The sequence below is a fragment of the Manis pentadactyla genome, chromosome 16, assembly GCF_030020395.1.
Source record: "Manis pentadactyla isolate mManPen7 chromosome 16, mManPen7.hap1, whole genome shotgun sequence".
Classification (NCBI taxonomy): domain Eukaryota; kingdom Metazoa; phylum Chordata; class Mammalia; order Pholidota; family Manidae; genus Manis; species Manis pentadactyla.
Genome location: NC_080034.1, coordinates 40,296,997 through 40,306,865, shown reverse-complemented (window position 1 = coordinate 40,306,865; position 9,869 = coordinate 40,296,997). Strand labels below are relative to the sequence as shown.

At 54.4% G+C, this 9,869-nt stretch overlaps 1 protein-coding gene across 3 annotated transcripts in view; it reads left to right on the top strand.

The window, feature by feature from the left end:
* Positions 1-1,604: 1,604 nt before the first annotated feature.
* Positions 1,605-9,869, top strand: part of ITPR3 (inositol 1,4,5-trisphosphate receptor type 3) — a 63,786-nt gene continuing 55,521 nt past the window's right edge. The window contains exons 1-2 of one of the 3 annotated variants that reach the window (XR_005025130.2): positions 1,605-1,727; positions 2,159-2,503. Coding sequence is in view for 2 of the 3 variants with exons in the window: in XM_057494177.1 (XP_057350160.1) it covers positions 2,415-2,503 (89 nt within the window). In the remaining variant the exon portion in view is untranslated. The remainder of the gene's footprint in view (positions 1,728-2,158; positions 2,504-9,869) is intronic. The other 2 variants (XM_057494177.1, XM_036887066.2) reach the window with 2 other exon arrangements.

Genomic DNA, 9,869 nt, shown 5'->3' with positions numbered 1-9,869 from the left:
TACCAGGGATCTCAGTCTGATGGGCGTTGTACTTCCCTTGTCTGAATCCCGGCTGGTGGAGGGACAGAGGCTCAGAGCAGTTCTGGGCTGGGGGATGCACCAGAAGCATGTGCTGTGGTTGACTCAGGCCTGACCTATACACATTTGGGCTGGGAGAACTTGGTTGAGTTATGAAACCATCTATTTAAATCTCAGAGGAGGAAGGACATGGATCCCTGGATATGGCTGGCGCAAGGAAGGTGCATGTCCTCAGTGCAGCCACTGGAAAGGGTGTTTCCAGCACATTCCTCTTCATCTTTGCTGTCTGGGGAAAGGAAACTGGGCTGGGGCTGCTGCTTGATCAGAACCTACTGCCCAGCAGAGGCCTGGCACATAATAGGTCCTTGAAAATGCTTATGGAATGAATGCATATGTTTCCCTTGTATCTGCTGAGAAGTCAGTGGAAGCCTGGCTTCTGGGAGCAAGAGCAAGTGAAGCTGTCCCAGGGACTGGCCCTTCCCTGCAGGGCTCCAGGGTGGACAGCTGCAGCTCCGGTGCCATGCGCAGTAATGGGGAGGGTGGTGGGCTGCGAGTCAGGGCCTGGGCTTCTGGCTCTAGTTGCCGTGAACCTGCTGCTTGGCCTTGAGGTTTGCTGCTCCTTCTCTGGGCTTTTCTCATTTCTTTTGGCAGTGATCTGGATGAGGTTTTCCAAACTGCAGTTTGCAAGTCCATTTGGTTCATTTAAAAGAGCAATGCAGCGGGCCACAATCAGTATTAAAAAACAAAACGAAACACTGAGATAGAACAGAAAATGTGAAGAGTGCATCACAGGTCATAAGGGTAAGCATTGTTTAGTGAAACTATTGTTTTGCTTATATGTAGATGAAGGTGTGGACTGGTCTGATGTAAATTTTATTATTCTGGGTCCTGATGAGAAACTAAAGTACTGAACACAGCAATCCTGGAGGTGTCCTCCCCTCCAAAGTTCTAGGGGTCTTTGTGAGAAAGTCACACACCCAGGGGCTCTTCTTTCCATCCCCCGAGGTTGGCAGCCCTCTCTTTGCTCTTAGCTGCCTCCACCCCTTCCTGGGTCTCTCTTCTTCCTGTTCAGCCTTTGAGTCCCCTCCTTCCTCCCTCCCAGGGACAAGCCCCCTGTTTCATGAAGTCAGGGTGGGGGTTTGGAAAGAGTAAATGGAACTGAATAGGGGTGGCAGTGGGTGCTCTATCCCAGTAGTTACAAGAACCAGGAACCATGCAAGAACCCGGGAACAGAACAGAAAGTAGGCGAGCTGGGGACGTGAGTTTTGAGGGCAGGACTTGGTGAGCAAGAGCTTGGCGGCGACACCGCAGCGGTCAGTCCCCCAGGGCCTGCACCGGCCTTGTCATCATTGTTTGAGCTCGGGTGTGCTTTTAACTAGCGAAGGTAGCTTTCTCCCTCGCCCCCCTCCTCTCTTTGTAAAAGACAGACAGAAGGAGCCAAGAGTTTTGGAGCCAACTCCTGGAGAGGGAGCGGCTGAACTGATTCGGAAGTTGGATCTCTTTGTACACAGGAATGCGAGAGAAAAAAACAAAACCCACCCCATTGCTTCATTTCCCCTCCAAGACCGAGCACTTTCTATTGTGCAATGAAAAGGCTTTTCACGTTGAGAAAAATGAATCCCGATTTGCTCTGCGAAGGAATGAGCGCGCCTCTCAGCGCAGACGGCTCTCAGCTGGGGTGCTCCCGGGTGCTCCGCGCGCGCCTCAAGGTAGCGTCTGCCAGGCGCCGGGCTGCTCCTTTAGCGGGCGCGGCCGCTGGCTCTCGGTTACCTGAGGGCGAGGAGTAGAGAGCCCGGGGAACCCCGAGGGCGGACAGCCCCCACTACGTCCCGGGGACGACGGTTCCGGGAGTCTGTTTGGGGACTCGCTGTAAAACTCCGTCCGGGGAAACCCGCGGGGGTCCCGGGACTCTTCAGAGTCGCGCGCGCGGAGGGTGGCCCGTTCGGCGGCCGAAGAGGTCGGCCCCGGACGCGGACGCGCTAGGGGTGCGGAGCGCGGGGAGGCGGGCCGCGCACGTGGGTGCTGGCGGGCCAGCCGCGGCAGGGTGCGGGGGGGCGGGGTGTGGCTTCCCCGCCTCCCGGGCGGGATTTGCATGAGAGTGTGCGGCTGCCCCAGACTTCCTGCTCCTTCTACGCTGCAGGTACGCGCGGACCGGGCCGGGCTGGCGGGCGGCGGGCGCGCCGAGCCGCGGGAACCTCCTCACCCGGACGCCGCCACCGGCTCCCGGGCCGCGCCGCGCCGCCTTCCGCTGCGGTGGCCGCTAGCCCGCCCCGGCCGCGCAGAGCGCTCTGCTCGGAGCCCCTCCTTGCCCCGGGGTCTTCTCCTTCCTCCGCACCCAACCCGGCCACGCGCCGCTGGGCGCCCGCACCGCCCCGGGTTCCCGAAGGGCCGCAGCCATGAGCGAGATGTCCAGCTTTCTCCACATCGGAGATATCGTCTCCCTGTACGCCGAGGGCTCCGTCAATGGCTTCATCAGCACTTTGGGGTGAGTAAGCCGAGTTCGATAAGGGCGCGGGAGGGGAGGGGGCACCGTGGACCCCGGTGCCACTGGTGCGTCCTGCCGCCGCCCCTACACAGAGGACCTTGACGTCCCCAGCTTCAGGGAGCGGGGCAACGGATCGCCTCCTTTTAGAGAAAGGAAGTTAAAATGTTTGCCCAGGTAGGAGTCGGGCGCCCTGGCAGAGTTGGCAGGGGGAACCCCCCTCCGCGAAACCTCCAACCTCGCTGTCTTCAGAGCCCGCGGAGAGGCCAGACTTCCTCTGCAGGTGGTCCCGGGGCGGGGGCAGGGTGGGTGGCTGGGGCCAGAGATGGGGAAAGGCATCCGGGCCTTGAAGTGATCGGCACTGGGGGTGGGGCGTTGCTGTGGGGGTGAGCAGGCTCAGCCTGGAGCCGGGAATCCTCTAGTCCGAGACCTGTCGCACCTTTTAGCTCCCTCCTGCCCTGCCCCCCTTGAGTAGGAGTGTCTTCTCAGCCCTCCCCTTCTAGGCGTCCCAGGATCTGGCCGGCTGCCCCTTTTCTCCCCGCCCCTCTCTGTTAATTTCCTGCGCAGCTCATCTGGCGCCCCCAGGTCCCTGGTCCCAGGAGCCCTCGAGCACTTTACAAACATTAATTAATTCTGGCCGCCACCCCCCAGGGTCTGGATAAGCAGGGAATCAATTCAAGTCCCTGGAGAGAGCCCGGCCTGAAGTAGACATAGGGCAGGAAAGGAATTTAGGCAGAGAGAATGGGTTTATCTTCAGAGGAGCAGTTGCATGAGGCACCGGGCGTGGGAGGTAGAGTGGTTTCTCCACCTCTTCCAACGAGGGCCCAGGGCAGGGCCTGCTACTTTTGTCCCATTTTCAGTCTGTGTTAAACTGAGACCTGTGTTAAATGGTCTCATCTCTACGTCACCCACCTGTCCTTTAGGATAAACCCACCCTCCTCTGCTCACCCTAGTTACCTGGACACCAGCCAGCCACGAGGCGGCTCCTCTGGGGGCTTTGGAGGACAGCCCTAGCACCCTCTGCCGGGTCTGGTTCTGGGCCTGGCCTGGCTCACCCTGAACTTGGAAGGTGGGAGTCACCTGGCTCCCTTGGTGTCTCCCAGGGTTGTTGGGAATTTTTATTTGTTGGGAAGGGAGCACAGCGGGACTGTGGGAGTTGGAGGGCGGGCTCTGCCAGCAGGGGATTCCGACGGGAATTCCAGCACACCCTGCTTTCCTTATCTCCACTTCCTCCAGGCCTCTCTCACTCCCCTCCCCTCCCAGATGTGGAATCCCCAGCCGCAAGTCCTCTCCCCAACTAGATTTAGCTTGTCTTGTTCAGTTCTCCAGAGCTTGGGGGTAGAGCCACATCTGCGCCAGCATCTGTAGGCTTTCCGTAGAGAGCAGTGACCAGGGCCCCCGCTGCGCCTTGGGCTGGGCAGCTGCTTGAGGCCAGGGCCTGCACATGGTAGGTACACAGCAAAAACACCTCTGATAATGCTGAGGGAAGCCCCTCTCCTGGTGTCTGAACAGCACGGGGGGCTTTTGGGAAATGACCTTCCCTGTTGATTAGTGCCTGGCTCGGGACTGAAAACAGAGTGGGTGGTTTTTAAGTACCTGTGAGATCTATCAGAATTGGGGGAAAACATCCTATTCTGCACTCCACACAGGCCTTATCCCCTCACAAGGGATTCCCTTCGTTGCTTCCTGATAAAGCTCCCTCCAGCCTTGGCCCTTCCTGCTCCAGGAAGCTGCTTCCTCCAGTCCATTTTGATTCTGGGGCAGGACCTGGTGACCTCTGAGTGCTGATACTCCAGGGTGCCTCTTCCCTGTGCAAACACCTCCATCAGTTCCTGATTTTCCAGTATGGTCACCCACCCTCCCAGCCTGGCATTACAGCACCAGCAGTGTGGTGGTCCCAACCTAATTTTCTTTTCTTTTTTTTCTTTCATTTCTCCCCTCACATCTCTGACATTCCGGGTGCATCATGCTACTCCCGAGTCTTGGAACCCACCCCATTCCCTTGATCTCTTTGCCTTTGCTCCTGTTGCCTGCACCCTTCAGCCAGACTCCACCTGGGTAAATCCAACCCACCTTCTAAGACCTAGTGCAAAGTGACCTCTTCTGAGAGGTCCAGCTCTGTTCCCCCAACCTGGAAGAATTAACCCTTTTTCCTCTTTGTTTTGCACTGCTTTATACAAACTCTTCTCTGGTGTTGTACTGTTTTACAATTAATTGGAGGTTTCACTGTTGGGCCATTGAATGCTTTGCCAGGATTGACTAATTAATTACTACATTCATCCACTCAGCATATCCACAGGCACTGTACTGGGCACTGGGGCCTCGGTGGCAGATAAGGGAGCTGTGCTTCTCACCTCGGAACTTAAAACTTAATGAAAGAATGATTTCTAAGCACTGTAAGTAATTGCTACTCAGTGTAGTCCTTCGTCCAGCGCATCAGTGTCACCTAGAAGCTTGTTAGAAATACAGACTCTCAGACCTCTGCCTGTTCTACTGAATCAGAATTTGCATGCTGATCCCCAGGGGCTCTGGTGCCTTAAAGTGGGAGAAGCATTGCCTTAAGTGATTCCCTCTACTCCATCCTTACGAGAATCTTTCTGCTCCGTCCTCAACTAGGGTTCCCTTTTGCCTTCACCCTGGAGGCTGATTGAGCTGAGTTCCCAGGCTAGCCCAATGCTTGGTGTCCAAGAGGTGCCCAGTAAAGGCTGGATGAAATGAATTTGGTGGCTTTGCTGGGCAGAGGGGCTGGCTCAATTGGGAGGTGGGAGTGGGGTGCTGGTGGAGGAGGGAGTCTGGGCCAGCCTTCAGAGTGCAGCCAGACTGCAGGGCAAAGTGAAGGAGGCTAATTAGAGCTGCTTGGATAATTAGAGTTCCTGGTGAAGATTGTACATTAACTCTGGGTTAGGAGCACGGGAGGGGTCTGGGGAGTGGATTCTGGAGCAGGTCAAGACCTTGTTTGGGAAGGGAGAGCAGCCGCATGCCTGTTGGCGGCAGTAAGGCATGGCCAGGGCCACTGCCTCACTCCTCACTGCGGGTGGGAGGCAGCAGAGGCCAGGGATGGAGTGGCTGATAGGGGCCAGTAAAAGATGGAGAATTTAATGTAGCTCCTTGTCAGTAGCTGTAGGGAACTGGCCCTGAGTGTGCAGGGTGGGCCCCTCGAGTCTCACATCCAAGTCCTCTTTTGAGTGGCCAGAGGGGTGGCTCCCATACTACAGGGAGTAAGTTGGTGAGTGTGGGTGAACGGGGTCTTGAAGTTGAACATCCAGCATTAGTCAAAGTGCTTCTGCTAACGACTGGGCATGGAGTACCATCTGGGAGCTCTTAGGGCCTCTGGACCTGTACCTCCCAAGGCTGGGTGATCACAGGGAGTAGGGTCAGAAGGGGCCCCAGTCTTGGGGTTTCCTGTCTACCTTCCAGCCTGACCAAGAGGGTGGGCACTTGAGGTCAGGACCCAGAAAATGTGGAGGTAAATGTGAAAGAAGGCCCAGGTACCCAGGGTCAGAATCCTTGTGTCAGGAGCTCCCAGGTTATGGCTTTGCTGCTTTGTTACTAACTCGCTGGGTGATTTTGGCAAGGCCCTGCATTCTCAAAGTGTGTTTCTTTCAGCCTGGATGTTCTTTAAAGTGTTCTGTTTGCACCTGAGAATCCCTCTGAGGTCTTTCAAAAATTCCAGCTCCCACAGTCCCATGTCAGACCAACTATATCAGTATTTCTAGTGCTGGGGTCTGTGGCCTAGAAGCTCCCCAGTGATCTTAATGTGTACTTGGGATGGGGAATCCCTGGGCAAAGGTCCTCCAGGGCTGACAGGCTGTGAGGAAGTCTACCTGTTTGGGTCAGCTTGCTCCTTGGTCCAGATAGCTCATGTCTTAGCTTTCCTCTGACCTCATTGAGTCATTCAACAAACATATGCTGAATACCTACTATGTGCCAGACACTTTTCTAGTCACTGGGGAGTCAGTAGTAACCAAGCAAGAGCTCCAGCCTGTTGTAGTCTGTATAGTGGGGAGCTGGGAGAGATGGTCTAGAAGGACCCTCTGACCCTTAAGCCTCAAAGACATGTCATTCCAGGAAGGGTGCTGCCCCTCCTGTGTACTCTGCATTCTGGGGCAGATTTCAGACCTGCCCTTGGCCTTCATTTAATTGTGATTTCACTGGAAAGAGATGTTGGACTTACCCCTCCCTGTCTTATGTCCCAAGGTAGGGTCTTGGCCTCAGCTAGGCCAATCCTTGCAACTCATTTTTCAAAAATACATTTTTTAAAATTAAAAAATAATATATACTCTGTGGAGAAAACTTGAAAAACTAACAACAAAATTATCTGTAATACCACTGCAAACTTATATTAGCATTCTGTTTATGGCCCTCCTAGCCTTTTATCTACATAAATAAGCATTTATTTATGAACTTACAGCTTTGTATCCTGTCTTTATTTGGGGAGAGAGTAAGCTGTATTTTCCCATGCCAATACACCTTTGTTTGGCTGCACAGCATCCTGTGGTATGATGTACCTTAATTTATTCATTTAAGCGACTCTACTGGGCATTCAGGTTGTTTCTAAAATTTTGCTGTTATAAACAATCTGCCCAGAACATCCTAGTCTATACATGCCCCAGCGCTTGTCCAGTTATCCTCTCTGGATCAGTTCCCAGAGGTGGAATTCTGAGGTCAAAGGAAAGGTGCATCTTTTATATCATACCCTGTCTCTAACTCTGCATGTTTCCCTGGTGGTGGAGGCACTGGAAAGGGGAAGACCTGTGCCCCAGGCGGCCAGACTCCACTTCATGTCAAAAGTTTTGAGTATTGTCATGAGGTGTGGGGAGTCAGACCAACCTCTGCTCTTCAGGTTGGGTGTGGTGGCCTGATGTGGAAGGGGTGAGGTGGAGAGAGAGACCTGAGGGGTTGCCTGAGGACAGAATCAGCCCTCAGGTTCCACTATGGGACTGAGGGGATGCTGGCTGCCTCCAGCTCCAAAGCCTTAAAGAATCCTGCTGTAGTCACTTGCTCACACTGCCCTGCCCTACATTCCTGACCCCACGTCTCCTCCCCTCCCCTGATTTGGCCTAATGGGGCTGTCGGGTGGGTGGGGCGGTGGCTTGGGTTGGGGGTGGGGCGATGTGCTGGATTTTAGGGTGGGGCCACACCAGCTCTATGCTCTTAGTTTAGGGGGAGGTTTCTGGGTTTCAGCTGCTCTTGAATACGTGTCTGGCATCCCTGCAGCCCAGCCCCAGGCCTGCTCTTCATTCTTTGCCCCTTTTGGCGCTGCGGGGTCCTCCCTGGAAGAGGGGGCTGAGAGGAGGGAAGAAGGCCTGGTGGGAGTGGGGGAAGATCAGAGCCCAAATCTCCGATTAGTTCATCACTCAGGCGTCTGAGTGTGAGCTCTGAACCTGCTGTGTGTCACACTGGTCATGCCACGAGGCGCAAGTGTACCCAATATCTGTACCTGCAGCCACAGTTCCCTGCATGAGGACCCCTGGCTGAGCAAGCCTAAGGGACGCGGAGCAGGGTTCTCAGAGAGGAGGCTGTGGGGCCTTTCATACCAGGGACTGTGGGGTAGAAATGAGGCTGGGTGTTGACAACACAGTGAGCCCAGGGTGAGGGATGGGGATGGGGTTGGGTGGGGACACACTGCAGAGGGGTTTCCACTTGGGGAGACAGGAGGGACTCTTGCAGGGGACAGAGTAGGGGAGTAAAATGATCACAGTGTGTAAAGTAGGTATTTTTTTTGCTGGCAGGTGGGCAGAGCCACAAGAGGCAGTGACAGAAATCTCAGCCCAGGGGCAACTGCAGGTGCTGGGCAGATACCTGTGCATATTTGGTTCGCAAATACCTCTGCCTTCACTCACCAGCCAGCCATCACCTGCCTTCCTCCAGTTGATAGGAGTGCCATCCTCTCCAGGGTGTGAGTCTAGAGATAGGTGCTCAGGGGTGGTATAGGTCATGGGGGGGAGAATTAAATCTGTGTCAGAGATGTGATGGCAGTGGGTAGAATTTATGGAGTTATATACAGTGGCTCTGGCTTTTACCTATGCTGTTACTTTGGCCCCTCATCACCAGTGTGAGGCATAAATTAATTCAGGAAAAGTTCAGAGAACCATTTAGAACACCTGTATGCCCACTACTTAAACCTAATAATCTTCCACATTTTGCCATATTTGCTTCATCTATTTTGCTGACTTATTTTGTGGTAAATTATGTACATTGCATGTTTTCATCTCTAAGACATAAGGATATGTTCCTATGTAGCCATAGTACTGTTATCATACCAGTTAATAATTTCCGAAGAGCATCCAATGCCCAATGCCCAGTCAGATGTGCCCCATGGTCCTCAGCCTGTCTTTGCCCGCAGCTTTTTGTGCTGCAGGATCCAATCAGGGTCCACATATTACATTTTTAAGTCTCTTTTAATGTAAAACATTGCCTGTCCCCACCTTTCTTTCCCAGCCTGATACTGAGTGCCCAACAGATGGGGTTGGTGGTGCTGTGACTGTCTCACTGTCTGGATTTGTCAAGGTTGCCTGTGCTGCTGTTTCCCAGAGAGCTGTGCGGAGGGGGGTCTGGAGCCTGGTGGGCCGGGCCTCAGGCCTGCCCTGCTGAGGCTCCTAGAGTCTCAGTCACTACATCATGTAGGACAGGCTGAGAGTCCAGCTACTGGTGATGCAGAGCAGGCGAGAGGCCTGGGCCTGGCAAGGCCAATGTACGGAGGGAGATCCAGCTGCGTAGCCCCTCGGAGCACCTTTCTGTGTCTCTCTTCAGCTTTCCCTCTTGGCTCTTCTGCCCCCTGGCCTCACAGATACATCTTCCCGTGCTCCCAGAAGCACTGATGAGATCCCAGGCCCCGCCAGAGCCTACTCAGTCCTGAGAGCCAGAAGTCCAGGCCTGTGGGCAGAGGCGGTGCCTGAGGGCTGGCACATGAGCCAGAGACCTTTATTTCTGTTGGGCCAAGTTTGGTCATTTTTGCTCCTTCATTCCTCACTGGAGAGACTCTGGGGTTCTCTGAGTATGTGGCTCACTGTGCTTTCTAGACTTACGCTCTCTGAAGGGATGAGCCATGCTTCTTTTAAATGCCATATGCTGGCCCCTCTGGGGGCACAGGGTGCATTCCTTGGTAAAGAAAGATACGTAGAGGTTAAACAAATGGGTGTTTTTGTAGGGATACAGAAATGAATTTCTTTTCCCTGATGAGCCAGAGGGTCTGGCTGGTGAAACTGGGTGCCTCTCCCAATATTCCTCTCCACTCCCCAGTGGGTGGGACTTTGGGTATTCAGAGAAGGGGGCTTCAAGGCTTCCATCCACCACCAGGCAATCACGATGTTCTGAAGTTGCCTGCACTGGGAGTGGCCTTCCTTGGGTCTGGCCTAGATCTGAGGTG